Below are 23,101 nucleotides of genomic sequence, written 5' to 3'. Positions count from 1 at the left end.
GTGGGGCACGCAGGAGTCGAGTAAACCAGAGCCCCCGACACGCAAGTCAAGTTACCTTGATGGTGTCGGCGGTGGGGGAGCCTGACATGAACCTGCGAGCAGCTACGTATCTATGCTGGTCGTGCTGCCCTGCGCCCCGGTTGTCCCGTATCTCGGCAGTGGCTGCGCCCGGGTTAATTCGAACGAGATTCCCATTCATTGTCTTGCCACGGACCGCTCGAGGGCTACCGTGGCCGGCCTCGCCTCGAGCCCCATCACGGGGCTCGGCGAGGAAATCCGCACGCCGCGGGGATCGCCCGAGTTAATCGAACGAGATTCCCACTGTCCTCTACCTAAGCGAAACCTTTAGCCAAGAGAAATGACATCGGCTCAAGCCGTAGAGTGAAGAAGACAGCCCTCAGCGAGGAAATAAGACCCTGCTAATGGGCATGAAAACTCTTGCGGCAGCGCTTGTACCACCAGGTGCCTGCGGTCCATAGGCCGCGGGACCCCCCGACTTATCGCCCATCGAGGGGTGCTTAAGAGTAGGTCCGCGGGACCGGCCGGTGAGCCGGGTCCAACGCGCTAAGTCCATAATAGTCCCATGGGCGCTCGTCGCCGTTTGTACCACCAGGTCCACGCGGTGCTTTGGCCGCGGCCTGCCACTTCACTTAACGCCCGCCGAGGGGTGCTTAAGAGTGGGTCCACGGGACCGCCTGGAGAGCCGGGTGTCCCCCGGAGGCGTGGGTCCCCCGGACTGGAGCGAGTACCCAGCTTTGAGGCTCCCTGGGCCGGGTCGAGGCCTCCCAGGGACGGCTGTCGGACTCGCGGGCTGTCGGAGCTGCGAGGCGTCGGAACAGCGCCACGCACCCCCATTAACCCATTAAGACCCGAGACCGATTCTACAAATGCCTTCTAAATCAAAAATAGCAGATGTAGAGGCTCGCAGTGAGCTGTGAGCTTGTACATCTGCTATTTTTGAATAGCCAATGTATAAAATCTAAAATGACACAGATGCTTTCCGGGTTTTAATGAGTTAATACAGCGCCCGGGGAGTAGTTAGGGGTTACGCGTCGAAGGGACACTTTCGGAGAGCGAACCGGCGACTTTCTACCCATAGAATAGGCGTATATTCTATGGCATGGCCTACCTCTGATTTCTTGCCTTTGGCTTTGCTCTGCTGTGACATCTTGACCTGGTCGTGGTAGTTTTCAACCAGGAGAGCGGCCAACACGTAAAGCTTCTTCACCCTCAGTGGCCTGGTTCTTTTACTGGCCTCGTCGTCGGCTATCTGAAAACAGAAGCCATAAGCACAACAGATTAGGCCCATGCCCACTCCATCCATGTTCACAAACGTGAGGAAGACACTTCCTCCAGACCTGCCTAACGCACCAGACCTGCCTCTACCTGGCTGAGGTGCGGTACAAAAGTATTGGTATCAAAATGTACTTAAAGTACCAAAAGTAGAAAGTACTCATTGTGCAGAATGTCCCGTTTCACAAGTTTTCAAATGTATAAAAATAGCAGATCTACAAGCTCACAATGCGTTGTTTAAATGAGGTGAGGTGACCGAAAGATATATTAGCTTTTTGCTGTGGATGTTTCAAAACTCTTACTTTGGAAAACGAAGCCACAGCAAGTTAAGTGGCTATTAATTATCCAAAGGTCTTAACATTAAAAACGTTTCAGTGGAGACAATATCTTATGAAGTTATGAAAAACTAAATCAGATTCACAAAAGGGAATCTGAATGAAAATATTTGCCTACCTTAAACATGAGCTTGGCTGCATCGAGAAAATGATGTGCTTTCCTATAGAGCTCCACCGCATCTAGAGTTTTATTCTTCTCAAGGAGATGTGATGCGTATTTGGCAAGAAGAGACTTGATCTCTTTCATGTTGTGGTTCTTGGCCAGTTCCACAGCTTTGTTCCACTGTGTGGGAATGAAAACAACACAATCATTCAAAGTCACTCTTTTAGTCCATAAACAAACGCAAACGAAGCACAACCCAGTACTGTTTGTTTTTTAAATGAAAATGTCAACTTCCTGTAGATTTTGTCATTTTTATTAGGACTGGATCTGTGGATCTGGATGGATCCACAACTTGAAATAGTAAAAATCAACAGGAAGATTACAAGTTTCAGTATGACTGACTTTGAGCTTTCAGTGAAAACTTGCTTTCAAGAATTATTCTTATTAATAAAATAAAATTCAATACTATGTCAAACATGTATAATTTAAAACTTTAAAAATCAGCTAGGCCAATAAACAATATGACCGACTTTGAGCTTTCAGGGAAAAAAGTAAATAATTCGAAGTGAAATACATATTCAAACCTGGATACAAATCGCACACAACTACAAAACAAAATTAGATTTATTTTGTGTGTGTGTGATTTTATTGTGTTGATATGTTGATATTAAAATGGCATCTTCATACTGCATCCCACTCACCTTGCTGTCACGAAACACTGCATTAACTGTGTGAACAACTCCCTGAAATGGAGGATGCCAGTGACCTCAGTTTTTAATACTGGTTCAACCCATTATGACCGGGAACGCATCTGTGTCATTTTGGATTTCTTTGGCTAGATCAATTATATCTATTAATTGTGACAGGCCTATTCACACTCTGGAGCCAACAGGTCACTCCGGGGGCGAGGACACCGCAAGTAGGAGGACAGCGAGTGACCAAGGTGGTACGCTGGTGTCAAACATGGGGTTTACCGCAGAAAGCCCAAAAGGTCGCCAAACCTCAGCGGATTATCGCCGAACGGCAGTGGCGCCACGAGCGGCTGCCCCTTCTGCCTCTCACCTGGTTCAGATGCACACAGACGTCGACCGCGGCTTTGGGCTGGTTGCACTTTAGGTAGGCGGTGACGGCCTGCTCGCACATGCCCACGGTGGTAAACATCTGTCCGATGTCCTGCAAGCCCCCACGGACCAACGGTAGCAGCAGCATGTGTGAATGAAGAACAAAAAAGGCCAGATAGATCAACTTTCTCAACCCATTCAATCCAGGGAACACATCTGTGTCATTTTAGATTTGAGCTTTAACCATTATTTTATACGTTGGCTATTCAAAAATAGCAGATCTACAAGCTCATAGCGCGGCACCGAGTGCCACGTTATGAGCTTGTAGATCTGCAATTTTTTTTAAATAGTGCAAATCTTTGAATATATATTTTTTAAAGCAAACATTTGTATCTAAAATCTTTACTTCTGGAGGTCCCTGGAATAACATATTTTTTTACAAATGTTCCCTTTAAAGGAGCAGTTCACCCAAAAGATTACTTATTTTCTATCAACTACACACCCCATGAAGCATTGAATTCATGGCGATGTTTTTGTTTTTGTTGCATTCCTAAGCCAATAATTTGATTATCGGCGGAAAGATGCTAATGTATCCGGTAGGAGACTCAAAGGAGTCTCTTTGAGTCTCCTAACGGAAACACACCCGGTCATCAAATTATTTGCTCAGGAATGAGTCAACATTTCTTTTGATAGAAAACAAAAAAAAAATTGGGTGAACTATTCCTTTAAAATTTTATATATTCAAAGATTTGCACACATTTTCACGACTTTTCTAAAATAGCAGATCTACAAGCTCATATATATATATAGCTCTTGTATATCTGCTATTTTTGAATAGCCAAAGACATCTAAAATGACAGAGATGCGTTCCCGGAGATTGAATGGGTTAAGTTCTAGTGTAAAGCAGAACAGCTCTCCTCACCAGCAGCAGTTTGTGATTCTCCGGCAGAGAGCCGGTGAGTCTCTCAAGTCCGTCATAGTCTTCCAGCATGTAGTAGCATTCTGCTAACCTCTCCTGGTTGCGCCCCTGATTGTAGTACTGCACGGCGTTGACCCTTGGAAAAAAAATAATCAGAATCAGTTTTATTTGTCACATCACAGTTTTGTAAAGTAGTGGGTGACATTTTGAATGGTAGCGCTATAATATTTTTTTTCCCCATAAATCAGTGCCATTGAACACCCTTTACGTCTGTGTGTTGGCAATCTGGGAACCCATCGCCAACTGAAAATGAAAAACAGCGCCCTCTGCTGTTTGTTCTATGTCTGTTGGCTCTGGGGGGAAGAAAACGTAGAGCCAGAGCACAAGGAGACCGGTGTTTGTGTATGCCTATGCCGCGTCACTTCCGGTTGGTGCGACTATGTTTTCATTCCCACTAACAATATTTCTACACGGAACACTAACACCACTTCTCCCAGAGAACATGGATCGTTTTGGTTATAAGCCCACTTGTTTCTATGATGAAAGAGTAAGTTAAAATGTGAATATATTTCCGTGGTTTTGTCTGCTCCGCGGACGCTATTGTTAAATTAGTTTCGGTTTGTTTCGAGGGGGAAAGATCGACGGACATGTGAATCCCGCCCACTACATTTGATTGGGTAAAGCGCGGCCTGCTTCCTGATCTGAAGGCACGCCCACTTGTAGCCCAGTGTGTACATGTTACGACGAGCCTTCACGACAGATTCTCACGCAGTGCAGAATCTGTTCTTGAGAGATTAGTGTGTTGGTAAAACAAATATTGAACCAACGAAAAGAATTAAAAAGCGCTTCTGACAAAACCAGCTAACTCCACTGGATCCTCAAACTTTCTGTTAAACCAGCTAACTCCACCCAAGGGGGGTGGAGTTAGCTGGTTTTGCTGACTCCAGGCTCCACCCCCTTTTGACCTCCAACTTCATTGTGAGCTTGGAGGTCCATTCAGCTGTTCTTATCAATGATGAACAAAACCTCCTAACTCCACTTTTTTAAATTTCCTGAAAAATGAACATTTTGGAGTTAGCTGGGTTCTGCCCGACAGGAGAGACATGCAGTTGTGTACATGTTATTAATTCGCATCACATGCATAAGGGGTGGATAATATATATGCTAATCACACATTCTAGAAAAACTAAATGTTACGTTAAGCCGTTTTTCCAGCGCCTGACAAGCGAGGCCTCGAGACACAGAATGCTCTTGTGTCAGATTTTGCCCTTTTAACAATTAGGTCCATTCACTGGAAATAGGGCTAATACACGTACAAAGAGAGAGGGGAAAAAGAAATTGTACCACTTCTGTCTGTCAGCAAAGTAGTCTCCAATTGCATTGTAAGCCTGTTCCAATAGGGAATCATCACAATCCCCGGAGCCTGTTTTCAGCAGCTGGAGAACCCTGAACCAGTCACCCAGCTTGATCCTGAGGTTTATAGCCAGGTCCCTGGGAGAGAGAGAGAGAGCGAGAGAGAGAGAGAGAGAGAAAAAAAATACTATATTCAAAGATTTGCACACAATTTTTCAAAAATAGCAGATCTACAACAGGGCCGGCCGCTGCTATAAGCAATATACGCGGTCGCTTAGGGCCACAACCACTAGGGGGTTGTGGCTCTAGGTTGTAATTATTATTGTAATTATGTCATGTATCTCCTATCCAACAACTAGCGTTATTATTTTAGTATGCAATAAAAAATGACATAATGATTTTATAATGGGGGTGTCTGGGGGGGGCCACCCAAAAAAATCTTGCTTAGGGCCACGAAAATCCTAGGGCCGGCCCTGATCTACAAGCTCATAGCGCTGCACTCGGTGCAGCGCTATGAGCTTGTAGATCTGCTATTTTTGAATAGCCAAAGTATAAAAGGTTGAAGTGGTTCAAATTAATGTGATGCTATATTAACACATTCAGCTGGGGAACCCCCCCCAAAGGACCCCTGGGGGTCCCCGGACCCCACTTTGAGAACCGACGCGCTACAGTATGCTACAAAAGGGTGTGTGTAACCTGCGATCCATGTCCAGGTACATCCTCTCGGCCTCCTCGAACCGACTGAAGTACGCCGCCACCTCGGCCTGTTTCATAGCCTCGCTCTGCAGGTTGCCCAGCCGCTTCACGAACTCGATGCCCTGGTAGTCTTTGCAGCGGACGAAGGCCTGCTCGGCCGTCTTCAGGTCCAGCTTCTGGAGGGCCGCCTCGGCGAGCAGACGCCTGAGAGAGGGTGGACACATGCGGACAGGAGGAGGACAGGAGACTCGTGGTTACTGACCCATTCAATCTACACGTCTTCTAAATCCTAACCGTTTTCTGAAAAGAATTATATATATATATATATATACATATATATATGTCAGTGGTGCTCAAACTTTTTCATGTCAAGGACCCCCAACATTATATGTATTTGGCAGCGGTACCCCCGTCTCTAAATAGGACCTCCCCCCCGAGAAGCAAAGATTTGATTACAAATGTTCACTTAAAACAAATACATTTATTCAAAAGATTTGCAAAAATGTTCACGAACGTTGAGGTCTTGTAAGTGAACCATTATTGGAAAATAAGCATGACACACGACCAAAGCGCGTATAGGAGGTCCTGTTTCACCAAGAAGGGGGTTATTTTCCAATAATATTGACTCACTGTACCTTATCCTGCTCATTACACAGCTACTACCGAACAATAATTTGACAAAATATTGAATTGGGGATAGATGGGGTCTGATAACGGCCACTTTCATGTGGATCTCGGACGTTAAAGTGGCCAGTCTATAACGTCAGTCATCTATTATGACATAAGTACCATGACATCACTCGTCAGTCATTTCCATATTTGGACAAGGTTTGAGCTCGATCCAGCCGCCACTGACTTCTAAAATGAGCGTGTGTCTCATATGAGGTGTGCGCGGTGCAATTCGGACTGACCAACGTTTTTTCCGAGAACCGAAAAACCAAAAATAATCTGTCTGACCGCGGTATGAGTAAACACAAATTCTCTGTGTGCTCGGGCGATTGTACGCACCAGCCTCCCTGATTGGCCAAACCCAAACTGTCGGATTCACGGATTGGAAGAGCATCACGTCATGTTTGTGCCGCTTAGCGCACACACAAACACACACACACACACACTCACTCACGATGGCTCAGCACCCTAGGTGCCACACCGTAAAAATGATTTTATTAGCTACAAGCTTTTGCCTCCATAGCAACATAAACAGAGGCAGTAACAGTGGTGTGTTATTGAGAAATATCATACTACCGAATGCCTTGATCCAGTATATTCAACAATACAGTAATAAGCACTGTCACTCTGTGGCTCTGCAGGAGGCTAGCCATCTATAACTGTCTGTGTGCGTGTGCGTGTGTGTCCGGAGCTAATCGCGCAACCTGCTGGACCAATCAGTGCCAAATTTCTTGTACTTCCACACCAAAAATGTATCATTTTTGGAAATATTTAATTTGATAAAGGAAATCAATAGGGGTCGGCTGGGTCATACACAAATGACTGATGTCATATATGACTGACATCACAGACTGGAAGTCTGGGAGTCACGCCGTTCCCATGTGGAGAACGATATATATATATATTGTAAGCATTGAAAACGTTGTCTTCCAATAACCTTTTATCCTCAAATGATTGCTTATTAGCTCAAATCAAACTAGGGCCCCCCATAAAGATATGTTTGCAACTCAGTGGTGTAAAGTTACTAAGTACATTTACTCAAGTACTGTACTTAAGTACAATTTTGAGGTACTTTTACTTTACTGGAGTATTTGCAAATTTCAATACTTTATACTTCTACATCTCAGAGGCAAATATTGCACTTTTACACCACTAAAATTATTTAAAAACTTTAGTTACTAGTTACTTTGTAGATTTAGATTATTATTACGAAACACACCCTAACCACTTCAGCCCTAAATATTATTCGGCTAATTGAAAATAGCTGATCTGCGACGCATTGTGAGCTTGTACATCTGCTATTTTCAAAAGATTTTTTATACAAGTTTTCAAATGTATACATTTGAAAACTTGTGAAATGGGACATTCTGCATGATGAGTACTTTCTACTTTTGGTACTTTTAGTACATTTTGTTAACAATACTTTTGTTCTTTTACTCAAGCACATTTTGAATTCCGGACTTTTACTTGTAACAGACTATTTCTACTAGAGGGTATACTAGACTATTGCAGTATTGATACTTTTACTTAAGTAAAAGATTTGAGTACTTTTTTGACCACTGTTTGCAACTGTACTCCTCTCACCCTCATGGAAACTGACTAATACTCCTGCAATCCAGCCAACGTCACAGCGTTCCTTGGCGAGGAACTATTTGTAAGCAATACATCTGTGTCAAACTCTGTGGGCTGACAGGCATGGGTTTCTCACAGACCGGTACCGACTCCGTGGGCAGAGAGGGACTTTTTTCTTTTAGGTTACCACATTCCGAGGGATGCTGCGAGAACCAACGCGGCAGCCAAGGGGCACCTTCACGCTGCATCAATCAGATTACTGTAACGAAAGCTTTACTGTAAATCTAAAGCTGTCACTTCAGTGTATCCCATCCCATAGATGTATAAAATAAATACATAAATAAATAAATAATACTCAAAACATTTTTATGCTATATGGTGTTAGCCCAAATTATATACTGTATATTTTTATATTTGCCTCAACCATGGCCATGCAAAAAAGCCTTTAAAAGTATTTCATTGTGTTTGTGATTGAGTTCAACAATCACACAATTCACCCCCCCCCCCCTTTTTTTCAATCCCAAACCTCAAGTGGTGTTTCCCCCCATTCCCCCTGTTTTTCAGGCCAAGGACCCCTTAGCTGAGAGAGAGATGAAGCAAGGACCCCCACACTACCTATTGTATAAAATTGTGTTGCAGATTAAACTCATTCATAGATTTCATACATAACCTCATCGACTTGTTTGACAGCACTATCATCAAATTAATATTCTTTGTTTATGTTTAGACATTATCTTTTCTTTTAATATGTTGGATTCATGTTCATGTGTATTTTCAGACTTTTAACCCTCAATACTTCGTAAACTTGACCTTAGGCTCTGTACTTGGTCTGCTCTTTTTTCCCTCTACACCAAACCGCTTCACCAAAAAATAGCCGATGTTGTGGAGAGTTCCTCCAACATTTGGCCTGTAGTAACTCCGAGGACCACTGTTTTAGACCATAAGCAGAAATGACACTGCATGCACTTACCAGAGTCTTGGGTGAGGATTGTCTTCAATGAACTGTGAAGCGTCTTCAATACCAACTTTCTCGATCAGCGCTCTACTGTCCCTCAGCGAGCGGATCTCAAAGTTGATGAGCAAGTCCTTGTTAGGCTTCTCTGGATCCTGTAAGACAACGCTCTGTTGAGGCTATGAGCTGAGCACTTCAGTTCACCGATAAATAATAATACGGCATATCCAGGAACTGGCAGGGTACACGCTACCCAATTAAATACCAAATTATAATTCAGCATTTCAGGCAATTTATTCATACCACTTTACAATTAGTTATTTTAGAAAAAGAGTAGTCGTACACACTGTCTTCACTTGCTAAACAAAGGTATTAAAGTACAACATTTCGGTCAATTCTTTTTTTTTTCCTCATCCCACGATTTTGTAACCCATTTTTTCACCCAGTGCCAATTGCCTAGGTAATCCTGGCCGCTACACTCCCTCTGCCGGCCTAGGGAGAGCCTAGAGTCGAGCTCATGCCTCCTTCAATGCATGAGAGCTAGCAAGCCGCTTCTTATCACCCGACAGGGGGGAGGTTCCCTGGTTGGACGTAGCACGTGGAAAGAACACGTTATTCCAACCAGTTCCTTTCCCCTCCATCAGGCGCCCCGGCTGACCAGGGGGAGGCAGTATAGAGACCAGGATTACTGCATGTTTTTGTGAGGGTACCTACCCTAGGGGACACGGGGAAAACATGCAAACTCCACACGTTTCGGTCAATTTACCTTCTTTTGGTATCATGTACCAGATAAAGGTCAGCTGACCGAAACATTGTGCTTAATAGATTTGAAAACAGTGTGCGGGACCACACTCTTTTTCTCAATGCTGGCTGTTCCTCTCCTACGCACCAGTCCATTGTAAGCAGGGGGGAGAAAAGGCTTTTATCTAAAAACAGTTCTTCACATTATTTTCTCTCTGACAGCAGTGGAAACAAACGGTGGGAAATAAACTGTTACAGTACCTTCATGATTTCATCAAGGAGCACAGATTTGATTTCCAGGTCCTCAAAATTGCAAATGTAGCCAGATGTTTGGATCGGTTCCTGATTTAAAGGGACATACAAATAATTGATCATTACAACATTTACCTTAAGAAATGTACTAGTAAACAATCATTTGGCGGCTAACATAAGGAGAGCTATTATAAACTGCCCACAAATAGTTCGGAAACTTAACTATTATTTCTCACCTTCAATAATACCAATTGGTATTGTCTTTTATATCATTTTTATCGTTGATTAGTCACCTTTAAAACGAGGTATAACTTGTAAGGATCATGCAATCCTGGAATGAGCAACAAAGCTAAACGTGTGGGTAGCGCCTACAAAACATTTGCCAAAATCCCCCAATAGGTATTGTTGGAGGGGAGAAATGATCGACCGAAGTTACGTTTCCGAACTTTTTGTGGGCAATTTTATATATATATTTAGTATGTATTATATATATTTTACTCCAAATAGATCACTCAAACCTTAAAGCAGCGGTGGGCAACTTTGATGATGGAGAGGGCCACTATATTTCCACACTCACTCCAGAGGGCCACATTGCATATACTGTCAGAGGGTAGACACCTCTTATCTCTGTATTTAATTTGTTTTCATAAATTAATGCCGTACTTCGTCAATCTATGTCACGCAAAAGTAGCAAAAATAGCCCATCTACAAGCTCCAAACGCGTCACAGTGCGACGCGTTTTGAGCTTGTAGATCTGCTATTTTTGCAATTTTTGAATTGGAATCCTGATTTCTTTTTAATTGGAATCCTGAAAAGTAACATTTTTATTTAATTTTAAATGCATTTAGTTATACTTATGCTAACTTTATGAACTTAAATACTAATACATTGGACGTAAAAAAGACAATAGAATTTTAATACTAGTCATTAAGCTACTAACATAGACTGAAGTAATCAAAGCAGGTCATGTTTGCAATTGTAACAGCTGAAATCAATAATACATCAGTATTCCGATATTAACCTGCGGGACGCATTAAAGGAGAATTTTGGACTAGAAGTGAGATCTGACGTTCATAGTGACAGAACACTATGCAACCAACGTCATAGAAAAGGTAAGAAAACTTTAGTCCAAAATTCTCCTTTAAGTGAAGGTGGGGGCCGCATGTGGCCCCCGGGCCGGCAGTTGCCCATGTATGCCTTAAAGCCTGATTTAAAATAGCCAAACTACAAGCTCAAAACGTGGCGCAGTACGATGCGTTGTGAGCTTGTAGATCGGCTACTTCCGGTGTGAGACACAGGCGTGCCGTGCAACTAAGGCTTCAGTAAATGGTGGCCGTAAAAGATTTACAGCTCTGTGGTTCGAGTCGGCTGAGCTCTCACCTCTGGGTCTAGATTCCTGAAGACGTACATCCTGGTCTTCTCCATCATAGCGAACAGGTCGGGGTTGTCGTTGGCCCACTTCATGTCCCAGACATCCTTCCGCTCAAACTTGGACGGGTCCCCGGCAGACGCCTGGCTCCCAGAGCTGTCCCCCGAGGAAGAGCGTGCCTCGAGGTCCAACAAGGTCAGCACGCCTGAGATGTCGATTACGGCCAGGCGGCTGAAAGAGGAACGTTGGCGTATGAGAGCGTCGTGTGCAATGTATGGTAAAAGTATGATGTCATCAGTGGTGGAAAAAGTACTCAAATGTTTTACTTAAGTAAAAGTATCAATACTGCAATGTAGAAGTACTCTGTTACAAGTAAAAGTCTGGAATTAAAAATTTACTTGAGTAAAAGTACAAATGTATTGGCATCAAAATGTACTTAAAGTACTGAAAGTAAAAGTACAAAAATGTTTGAAAATAGCCTAGGTGTGAAATAGGGCTAAAGTGATTCATGTATGTTTTATAATTTAATAATTCATATCTGCAAAGTTTTCAAATAATTGTAGTGGAGTAAAAGTACAATATTTGCCTCTGAGATGTAGTGGAGTAGAAGTGAAAGTATTGGAAATTGGAAATACATACACCTCAAAAAGAACATACACCTCAAAATTGTACTTAAGTAGAGTACTTAAGTACATGTACTTAGTTACTTTCCACCACTGATCAGCAGCTATGACAAGAAACAAACGCATTACAAAAAAGGAATTAAGGCCATCAGTTCGAAAAGCCTTTTTTTGCATTAAATTCTTTGTTGTCCATATTATCCTTGATCACGACATCATTCATAACATATGCTCAAACGACACGTACCTAGAGTTGCAGTTCAAGGAGAGATGGTAGGCCCTGTTGTTCAAAGCGTATTTCTGGATGAGCGCTACGTTAGGGAGACTGTATCTGTGGAGGGTACCAGACTCACGACCCTTCAATCACACACACACACGCACACGCACAGTGTCAATTGACAATTTAAATTCAGAAACAAAACTTTCATGAGAAAAAAGGTCATATTTTACCTACCACAATCAGAGTTTTATCCGTTGCTGTGACACAACAGATGGGGTCTCGTGTTGCCTGAAACAGAGGCAGTATGCATTTTCAATGTATGTATTGAATGGGAAAAACATATCAGCCACTTACAGTTTCTGTAAATGAGATCGATATATCTAATCAAAATACATCAGCATTATCTGCAAAATACTGTACAAATATTTCCAAAAAACTAAAAGAACAAAAAACAAACAAAAGAACTGTTGAAACAAACCAAAGTAAAGTAATTTCACATGTTGACTGTGAAATGACTCAGGAAAAGACGTTCATAACGGCAGACATTGTGCGTTTCTCAACGTGACACTCACTGTGAAAGCTTTAGCAAAATCCAGAGCACCCTCATTGGCTCCTGATGGACTGCTGTCAATATGGTAAACCCTAGATAGGCAGAAGTGGAGAGATAGGTAGATGATATGATGATAGAGAGCATAGGGAGAGAGAGACACAGAGAGAGAGAGAGAGTCGGGAGTTTGACTCAGTGGTGTAAAGTAACAAAGTACATTTAATCAAGTAGAGTACTTACCGGTAAGTACAATTTTGAGGTACTTTTACTTTACTGGAGTATTTCCAATTGTCTATACTTTTACTTCTACTCCACTACATCTCGGAGGAAAATATTGTACTTTTACTCCACTACAATTATTTGAAAACTTTAGTTACTAGTTACTTTTCAGATATAAATTATGATATTATAAAACATACATTAACCACTTTAGCCCTATTTTATACCTAGGCTATTTGAAAATAGCCTATCTACAAGCTCAAAACGCGTCGCGTTGTGAGCTTGTAGATCTGCAATTTTCAAACATCTTAGTACTCTTACTTTTGGTACTTTAAGTATATTTTGATGGCAATACTTTTGTACTTTTACTCAAGTAACATTTTGAACACATGCCTTTTACTTGTAACAGAGGACTTCTACATTGTGGTATTGCTGCTTTTACTTAAGTAAAATATCTGAGTACTTTTTCCACCACCGAGTTTTGACCTTCCACTGAGGTTACGCTGGCAAGACAGTTGGGTCTTAACCCAGCCTCTGTCTGGGACGGGAGCGGTACATTTTCATGGTCCTGTCAGTGCAAACACGCTGGCCTGTCGCAGCACGCCAAGACACCACAGACAAGTGGAAACACTTCGTTTCATCCGTCCTCCCAATGAAACCTCACCTTGTGGGTTAATCTTGCCTTCCTGTAACTTTTCCGTGACGTGCGTAAGGCAGTGGTGGAAAGTAACTAAGTACATTTTCTTAAGTACTGTACTTAAGTACAATTTTGAGGTATTTGTACTTTACCTAAGTATTTCTAATTTCCAATACTTTTACTTCTACTCCACTACATCTCAGAGGCAAATATTGTACTTTTACTCCACAACAATTATTTGAAAACTTTAGTTACTAGTTACTTTGCAGATATAAATTATTATATCATGAAACATACATTAACCACTTTAGCCCTATTTTATACCTAGGCTATTTGAAAATAGCCGATCTACAAGCTTGCGTTGTGAGCTTGTAGATCTGCTATTTTCAAACATTTTTGTACTTTTACTTTAAGTACATTTTGATACAAATACTTTTGTACTTTTACTCAAGTAAATTTAGAATTCCGGACTTTTACTTGTAACAGAGTACTTCTACATTGCAGTATTGATACTTTTACTTAAGTAAAACATTTGAGTACTTTTTCCACCACTGGTGTAATGGAGGTACCTGGCTGTGTTTGAGTTACAGTAAACCGTAACTCAAACACAGCCAGGTACCTCCATTTCTCCTTCCTCCAATAACTGTCTTACTGAGCTACGGTATCTGTGACACACAGGCAGGTTCGATCCGACGTGTTCACTATGAGCACCAATGCTTACGCGTCCAGCGTTATCTCACCTCTCTCTGCCCTCCTTCCTTGTTCTGGCCACTTGGTTGATCTCCAGAGCTGTTAATTTCTTGGCCACGCGGTACTGCCAGGCGTAGAACGCCTCCTTGGACGCGGCGATCACATGCGTCTTGGTCATCGTGACGAACAGCGGATCTGGCAGGGAAAGGGCACACAGGAGAAAGTTGTGATTACAATGATTATTACAGTATTTGTCTCCGCCAGGTCGAAGGCAAAGGGAGAGATTTTCGCCTCTGCGTGTGCTGTTGTTTGTCCGCCGCTAATCTCGCAAACCATTGGACTGATCAGTGACAAATTTCTTGTGCACACTGCCAGTAGGCCAAGGAAGTACCTACTACATATGACATTTTGTCCATATACGTACAGATCTAAATTTTTCAGTCAGCATCACGTTCACAAACAGCACTGGACTAATATGAAGCCTGTCAAACCGGAACAGGTTGAGCTTTTAACCACATGAACCCTAGCATCCTTTGCGAACATTCTGCAAAAATAGGCAAACATTCAGCAAAAATAGCAGATCTTCGAGCTCACAACACGCCATGAGCTTGTCGATCGGTTATTTTCGGCGAAGATATTTGGTGTAGAGGGAAAAAAAGAAGAGGGCCAAGTATAGACCGCTGGGGTCTATACTTAAGATACATTACTCTTAATTTAAGAGAATAACTAGCGCATTTTTTTAACCAAACCTGACGCAGAAGACCAAGTCAGGTCAAAAGAGGAGAAGCCTCCACTGTACATCCTCTTTATCTAAGCGTCTCTGATGTCTGGAACACCTTCAGGCGGTCACATCTGCACACTTTTGAACTTCCTTGGCCTGCGGTCCTGTACAAACATTTCACCGGCAGCCTTGTTGTGTGTCATGCAGAAAGGAATGCCGAAGGTCCGTGAGACATAAAGACGCGAAAGGGACTCCGTTCATTTTTCATATAGGCTACATTGTGGGCAGATGAAAGGCTTGCTTGTAGGAGGGCAAACCCCCAGACGACAATGAGCTTTTCAAATAGCTCATATTGAGAGGCGGCAATCCGTCGGACCAGTTTAGCTTTGACTTAATGTCAGGAAGCAATTGGTTTCACCTCTGCAAGTCTAGTATCAAGTTTGCTTCTGTGCATTGGCAGTTTAGCATGCCACTTGATTTGGGTGTCACAACTTTCAATACGAATCGAAATCAAATCGAAATTGACGTTCAATTCAGGGAATCGAAATTACAAGCAGGATCGTGATTCTCGTCGTTTTGTTCTAGATTATTCTAGATTCCCAAGTGTTATTTATAAATGTTATTATTCAAATAAAAGTCACTTATCAAGAGTCACTACCCTAAATGAATAATGATATAGCCGCCAGTCCAGAAAAAATGTTTAAAAAATGTCAAATCGAATCGTGACCTTAAAATCGAAAGGCAATTTGAATCGTGGATTAAGCAAATCGTGACAACCCCATCATTTACAGTTGCATAATTTTAAAGGGATATTTCACTTTCAAAAAAACTTTTGGTCATTTTATCGTCTACTCAGGCCTTTGTGAGCCCCCCAGACAGATTTTAAGTTGCTCGATTCAGTATTTAGACATTTGATATTCATTTCATCAGACACGCCCCCTTCCTATACAAACCCATTGTAACTTCAAACTCCATTTTAACCATGTTAGATTCATCAAAAACACCCGTCCTTGGTTCTGGTGACTCACCCTGCCCCCCTAATACGCGAGGGGGCTGTGTTTTTTCAATTACTTTTTTGATTTATTTTAAATATATATTTTTTAAATTAAAAAAATAAAATACAATACAAATTTTAAATAAAATAAATTAAAAAAATAATCGGAAAAACACGGCCCCCTCACGCATTAGGAGGGCAGGGTGATTCACCAGAACCAAGGACGGGTGTTTTCGACAAATCTAACATGGTTAAAATGGAGTTAGAAGTTACAATGGGTTTGTATAGGAAGGGGGCGTGTCTGATAAAATGAATATCAAATATGTAAATACTGAATCAAGCAACTTAAAAACTGTCAGGGGGGCTGACAAATGCCTGAGTAGATGATAAAATGACCACAAGTTTTTTTGAAAGTGAAATATCCCTTTAAGTATTCTTGATACTATAATGATGTTGGCTTATTCCTTCCAGTCTTTTTTTCCTCAACTGAAGAGGTTACAGAATCTTCTGATTAAGGCTGTGTAACATTTTTAATTTTTTTACATACTCACCAATGTCAATGTACTTTGAATCCAGCGGAGTCCCAATGGAGTTACACAGCACCAACACATACTGCAAAACAGACATTGAGGCCATGTTACCCTACGTGACAAAGGAGCATCTGCCTGAACAAAAGTGTCTTCATTTGCACTTTATTTTATTTCATTCCATTTATTTATTTATTTGATAGGGACAGAGCTCAGTAATGACCATCATCCAAATAGCAAAAACATAATTATGAAACGCGCCGGAGTTAGCAAGAATGCTAATTAACATCGGTTGTCACTTAGGCAGGCAACAAAACAAAACAAAAGAAAACAGCAACATTACAATTAACAATATGCAATAAAATATACACATACACAAATGGAGAGAAAACTAAAACAGAACTTTACCATTGAATGACTCCCAGACTCTACCTCAGCATCCTCCTTTGTGGCAAGCAGTTACAAAAGAACAAGACATGCAGAGAGACATGTGGATGGCCTTGTGATCACTGTTAACGTTTCATTAGAGCAGTGGCTTCCAACCATTTCTGCATCAGGGCCCACTTGAAAATCCAGAAAGCATTCGCGGCCCGGGTCCACCCATCGGACAACTTAACACGGCAGCCGATCGGCTGCCGTGTTAAGTTGTCAGATGGGTGGACCGCGTGCATTTTCAGTAAGAGACTCAAAGAGACTCCTACTGTGAGCAGTCACCCGGTCATCGAATTATTGGTTAGGAATGGGACGAAAACAAAAATGCTTCATGGCGTGTGTAATTGATAGAAAATAACATTTTTTTTGGGTGAACTACTAATTTGTAAATGGTGCATTTATATAGCGCCTTAATCCAAGGCGCTTTACAATGATTGTGCATTACATTCACCCATTCACACACACATTCAAACACCGACGGCAGAGGAAACCATGTAGCCTAAGGCACCAACCTGCTGATCGGGAGCAATTAGGGGTTCAGTGTCTTGCTCAAGGACCCTTCGGCACTAACTCTGGGGGAGCCCGGGATCGAACCCTAACGGCCGCTCTACCTCCTGAGCCACTGCCGCCCCAGCATGTATTTATCGTTACCACAGTGAAAAGTCCGAAAAAATACCATGACATTTTCTTTTTAGTTTTATATATTAATGTTACCTTATCAATAAAATGTTTTGCCTATTATTTGTGGGGCCTACTTGCAATATCCTCACGGCCCACCACTGGGACCCCCGGCCCACAGTTGTGGAATCGCATAGCTGCATCAGAGCTTTGAAATCTACCTGGAGTTTCCTTGACATTTTGATCCCAACAGTGGATAATAACGGATTTAATTATAATGCCCTTTACATTTGGGTAAATTTCACAGTGCTAAGGCGTACCTGGGGGTGGTTTTCGTCCGCCTTGGTGGCCAGGATGCAGAAGTCGGCCGACGTGGTGATGGACATCAGACTCTTGACGTATTTGATGAACTTGTCGTTGTTCCGGGTGTCCCAGAACACCACGCAGTACTCCTGTCTCTCGGGCTTGGTGTAGGCGTACACCACGGTGTTGCAGCAGTAGCCCCACTGCACGGAGGGGAAGCAAGACACCAGGAGAGCGTTAAGTGTTTTTGTCAGCGGTGGGAAAAAAGTAAAAGTATCAATACTGCAATGTAGAAATACTCAATACAAGTAAAAGTCCGGAATTCTAAATTAATTTGAGTAAAAGTACAAAAATATTGGCATAAAAATGTACTTAAAGTACCAAAAGTAAAAGTACTCAATATGCAGAATGTCCCATTTCACAAGTTTTAAAATATATATATATTTTAAAAATAGCATATCTACAAGCTCACAATGCTGGGAGTGCTACCATAACCTAGCACAATTAAGGTCTTGTAATGTTGGCCACTGAAAAGCTGAACCTGGAAAAGTTGTAGGCCCACTGTCATGCACTTCTGATTGATTGATTGATTGAATGTTTTATTGACAGTTTAAAAGTACAGCAGTACATGAAAAAGCCAAATTGATAATCACAAAAAAGGGCACATTAAAAATATGAGAGAGAGTGTGCCTAATAATTTGACATTCCTCAACAGATTTTGGAGCTGGAATTCATCTGGCCAGCCTCTCCGGTCACTAACGATTAGGCTACCGGCCAAAAAATTGGATTAGACTTGATACTTTGTAACTAACTGGTGCTTGTGGGTCCCATTCACCTCTTATCCTTGTGTTTTTGTTTTTGTTCTTGCATTATATAATACGGAACAGTCAAAAGGAATTACAAATGAGGGAGAAAGCCGGGCAAAGTTATCCAGGGGGCAGTTGGCATGTACCTTGTAATCTGGCCTTATGTTGGCAAAGTAAATGTAGGAGTCCACAGCCAGGCCAATGCGGAGCCCTCCACCCTCCCAGGCGACTGCCGTCATCTGCTTTCCAGGTACTTTCAGAGTTCTCAGATGCTGTCCCACAGAACAGAGTGGAGGATGTATTTATTATGTCAATGTACACATCATATCGTCGCTGTTGGGTGGAAACCCAGAAAATTGAAAAATAACCTGTGTTCCAATGGATTCAAACACACTTAAAAAAAATTGCATATCTACAAGCTCACAATGCGTTGCGGTGCGTTGTGAGCTTGTACATCTGCTATTTTTATGTCAGACTGTAGTATGACGAAATAGGGCTACACAGACAGGTGACATTGTTCAAATAAAATGTTAAATAGTTATATATTTTGATAGTAATTAATTATATAGAGTGTTTGTTCGGTAACAGGGGTCTCCCCATCTCTCCAGCTCTTTAGTAAACGTAAAATACATTTTCAGGCCAGGATACCAATTTTATCCAATCAGGATAGAGAACTCATACAGGATTTATACAGGAATTGGAAGTGATGAAACAACAATCTGAATATAGAGCTTTAACAATTTAACATTTTTTTATTTTAGTTATTTATTTTTACCCACCAAAGAAAATCACTTTCACCCCCTTTAAAGGAAAAACGTAATGACATTTGTGGAGAAAAAACATACAGGTGTACTGCATTATATAATTAAGCAATCCGATTATGGTCTGTGGCTTCATGTATAAAATGCTAAGCAGATTATGGATCAAGAGGGCAAGAGAAATATATCGTCTCTGTCGGGTGGAAACCTCATGTCCAAAACTGTTACTTTTCAGGATTCAAATTCAAAAACAGCAAAAGATTTCACCTCTTTTATATCTATTTGTTCACATCTCCGTCAGCATCGTGTACATAGGGGAACAAAATGGGCTTCCTCACCTCTCCGAATGGCGTGTAGAACTGCACCACGTTGAATTCTTTCTCCAAACCCGCGGCTTTCAGGGAGCCGGCCACGGCCAGGACACTGCCACAGTGGTTCCACTGGATGCTGACCACACTCATCACAGTGTCTATGTACACTGGGTCTGCATGGGCAAGAGACACAGTCAAATCCCCTGTGTTCATTTAACTCAGGGTCCATTTGGGTCCATTTGGGTCCACACTCTTACAATTAACCACTTAAGACATATGTTATATAATAATAATAATAATAATAATAATAAAAATAGCAAAAATAACCAATCTACAATCTCAAAACTCATGACATGCCCAAAATATAGACGCTAGGTTGAAAGTGATTAAATTAACTTGAATTTCACAGTGCAGTCACAGAACTTCTTTTCATTTTTAAAGTGCAAAATCGTAAAAAAAAAAAAGAATCCCCGTTTATGTAGAGAAGAGTGTTTGTATATCATGTGTCCTTTCTGAACTCTCACAACGCAACTAATAAGTAGTCTGCCTTGCCAACAACACACGTCGTCAGCTTGTAGATCAGCCATTTCTGGCAGGTTACGCATCAAATGACAAATCAGACTTGACAGGGCATATGTGCTTACTTTCATCATTCTCATAGCGCATGATCTGGCATCTCCCATTGTCAAAACAGATGGCCAGACATGGACAGTCGGGCTCAACGTAGCCTTCGGTTCCTGTGTACCAGTGGATCCCTGCTATGCTGACGGCTCCCGTCACGTTACTGAGGCAGCTGACGGTCATCTTCACCTGCAACATAACTGCGTTCATTAAAGGGATATTTCACTCTCAAACATGTTTGAAAGCGAAATATCCCTTTCACCCATTAAGACCCGGAACGCATCTGTGCCATTTTTATATAAAAAAAACATGATTTTACAATTTGGCTATTCAAAAATAGCAGATATACAAGCTCATAGCGCGGCACCGAGTGCCGTGCTACGAGCTTGTAGATCTGCTATTTTTGAAAATTTGTGAAAATGTGTGCAAATCTTTGAATATAATATATATTTTCAAACCAAACATTTTTTACTCAAATTTTGCTTTTGGGGGTGGGGTTCCCTGGAACAAAATATTTTGAGATGGGGGTCCACGGCCCAAATACATAATTTTGGAGGTCCTTGACATGAAAATGTTTGAGCACCACTGTATTATAAAAACATACGTTTTTCAGAAAACTGTTGGGATTTAGAAGACATTTGTAGAATCGGAACCTCAGGCCTTAATGGGTTAACTCTCATCTCGTGCCCTCAGGCCAGGGGCAGGCAAAACTGACACCACAGAATCCGACAGACCACAGATTTCCAGAACACTTGTGTTCTTTCAAAATAAAAAGGGTAATATAACATGAATAGAGAGCTATTTCTCTTTTCCCAAAACACAGGACTTGAAAGAAATCCACCAAGGAGACTGAACTCGGTTAACCATTTTCTTTATTCTGACGCGTTTCAACATAAAGCCTTCATCAGAGCAAGTTAAAATGCCATTGTCATAATTTTATCATGCTCTGATGAAGGCTTTATGCCGAAACGCATCAAAATAAAAGGAAATGGTTAACTGAGTTCAGTCTTTTATTTTGGAGTGCGGTTTCTTTCTTTAGCTTCAGTTAACACACTTACAATGAAGTTTCCTTGATTGTCATAGATGTGGACTTCCCCGTTAGCCATGCCGAAGAGAAGTATTTTGCTGTCTGCTGACCACGCCACATGAGCGAGTTGTATTCCCTTTAGCTCCTTGCCCCAAATCCGGTTACCTGCAAAAACATAACAGCTCTAATCCCATCATATGCATCGTTCATGTGCAATAAATAATATGTATGACATATCCCATTTGCCTGGTATGTGATCTGATACATCGATTTTTGGAATATTGCTACTAGTGCTGTTTAAAGTCTGTTATCGTGGCAGTATATGTAAATGATGCTTTAGTTATCCTATTCAAAAGCATTTTAAAACTCTTATACAGACGGTGTAATTCTCTTGAAAGGTGAAAAAGAATCAAGGAAGAATAAATCCTTGGCTTTACCGTCCACGGAACCAACAATGACAGCCCCGTCCTCGTACACGATACAGATCTTCTGACCATCTGCATTCCAGCTCATGCTCCTCACCACCGATTTGTTCCTGTTGTTGATCATCTCCTCGTACCACGAGCCTTAGGAAAGGGTCATTGTGAAAATCTAAATGACAGCCACATCTAAGCTGGTCCTTACACAACTTGTGCTTTTAATTTGACCTGAATGCAGACCTTTGTAGAGCATCCATACGATGATGAGACCATTCTGATCGCTGGTCGTCAGCTTTTGGTGCTGTTCATTCCATGTGACGACTTGCACTGCACCTGTGAGTGTAGTAACAAGCCCAATCAATGTTTCAGACTATGTTGACATACTTACAATACAAGGGTAATAAGGAGACAGCAATGCAAAACTACGTTTTCTGATCAATTTATATTACACAAATAGGCACAAATACGTGTTCTGCTAATCGTCATAGTAAGTCTTTCTTTGAGTTGCAGTACATCAAGCATCGCTAGTGACTGATGTGTATTATTACATTAAGTGGCTTAGTCACAGCTCTAGCACTGAGCTAACTGACCGTCTCTGTCCTTTTATGGATAATCCCTGTCATCAGAGCCAAGTTATATTTTCCATAGACTTCACCCTTTGCCTAGAAATACCAAGACACGGGGCAATTATGAAACAATGTGTGTTGACAGCATGACTTACCACTGTGTCCATCTAGAGTCTGGTTCATTGACAGGTTACTGGGTGCAGCAAGTCCTTTAAGTTTGGCATCCTCTATTGAAAAGATACAACCAGACAATTTAGTGTTGAAAAGAGATCACAGAATACAACATTCTACAACATCAAATGTGTTTCAAGAGCTTGTTAAATGTTCTCTTATTTTTTTCCCCTTTTCCCACATTTTTGTGTGTTGTCACTGCTGTTGTATCCTACTGACTCACCTGCCAGTGAGGAGCCCCCACCGGGAGGATGTATAGAGCCTTCCTCCTGCCCAACACTCCCTGCTGACAGGTGCTACCCCAGCGCTTGCAGTGATATCACCCTAACCCACCCGGCTTCCCTCCCACGGACACGGGCCAATTGTGTTCGTATAGACCAGTGGTTCTCAACCAGTGGTCCTTGGGGGGGTACCAGGGGGTCCTCAGCAAAATTAGTTAACATAGCGTCACAATAATTTTAGCCACTTAGCTTTGGCTATTCAAAAATAGCAGATATACATACATAGACATACATGGCAACGAGTGCCGCGCTATGAGCTTGCAGATCTGCTATTTCTTAAATAATCTTGAAAATGTGT

The 23,101-nt window shown here is 41.8% G+C and overlaps 1 protein-coding gene across 3 annotated transcripts in view; it reads right to left on the bottom strand.

Annotated features, from left to right (window-relative positions):
- The window catches only part of wdr35 (WD repeat domain 35), a 44,116-nt gene that overhangs the window by 18,712 nt on the left and 2,303 nt on the right, over positions 1-23,101 (bottom strand). Inside the window, exons 3-25 of one of the 3 annotated variants that reach the window (XM_080414913.1) lie at positions 22,507-22,578; positions 22,026-22,118; positions 21,804-21,932; positions 21,398-21,531; positions 20,363-20,528; positions 19,746-19,891; positions 18,796-18,921; positions 17,861-18,046; positions 16,899-16,934; positions 16,515-16,575; positions 14,299-14,443; positions 12,728-12,797; positions 12,390-12,443; positions 12,183-12,292; positions 11,327-11,546; positions 9,956-10,036; positions 8,972-9,108; positions 5,761-5,964; positions 5,056-5,202; positions 3,715-3,847; positions 2,794-2,904; positions 1,747-1,911; positions 1,130-1,270 (exon numbers count right to left, since the gene is read on the bottom strand). In XM_080414913.1, coding sequence (XP_080271039.1) covers positions 1,130-1,270; positions 1,747-1,911; positions 2,794-2,904; positions 3,715-3,847; positions 5,056-5,202; positions 5,761-5,964; positions 8,972-9,108; positions 9,956-10,036; positions 11,327-11,546; positions 12,183-12,292; positions 12,390-12,443; positions 12,728-12,797; positions 14,299-14,443; positions 16,515-16,575; positions 16,899-16,934; positions 17,861-18,046; positions 18,796-18,921; positions 19,746-19,891; positions 20,363-20,528; positions 21,398-21,531; positions 21,804-21,932; positions 22,026-22,118; positions 22,507-22,578 — 2,867 coding nt within the window. The remainder of the gene's footprint in view (positions 1-1,129; positions 1,271-1,746; positions 1,912-2,793; positions 2,905-3,714; positions 3,848-5,055; positions 5,203-5,760; positions 5,965-8,971; positions 9,109-9,955; positions 10,037-11,326; positions 11,547-12,182; positions 12,293-12,389; positions 12,444-12,727; positions 12,798-14,298; positions 14,444-16,514; positions 16,576-16,898; positions 16,935-17,860; positions 18,047-18,795; positions 18,922-19,745; positions 19,892-20,362; positions 20,529-21,397; positions 21,532-21,803; positions 21,933-22,025; positions 22,119-22,506; positions 22,579-23,101) is intronic. The other 2 variants (XM_080414911.1, XM_080414912.1) reach the window with 2 other exon arrangements.

Source organism: Gymnoscopelus braueri (assembly GCF_963280865.1).
Source record: "Gymnoscopelus braueri genome assembly, chromosome: 19".
Taxonomy (NCBI): Eukaryota; Metazoa; Chordata; class Actinopteri; order Myctophiformes; family Myctophidae; genus Gymnoscopelus; species Gymnoscopelus braueri.
This window is presented reverse-complemented; position numbering and strand designations above follow the sequence as displayed.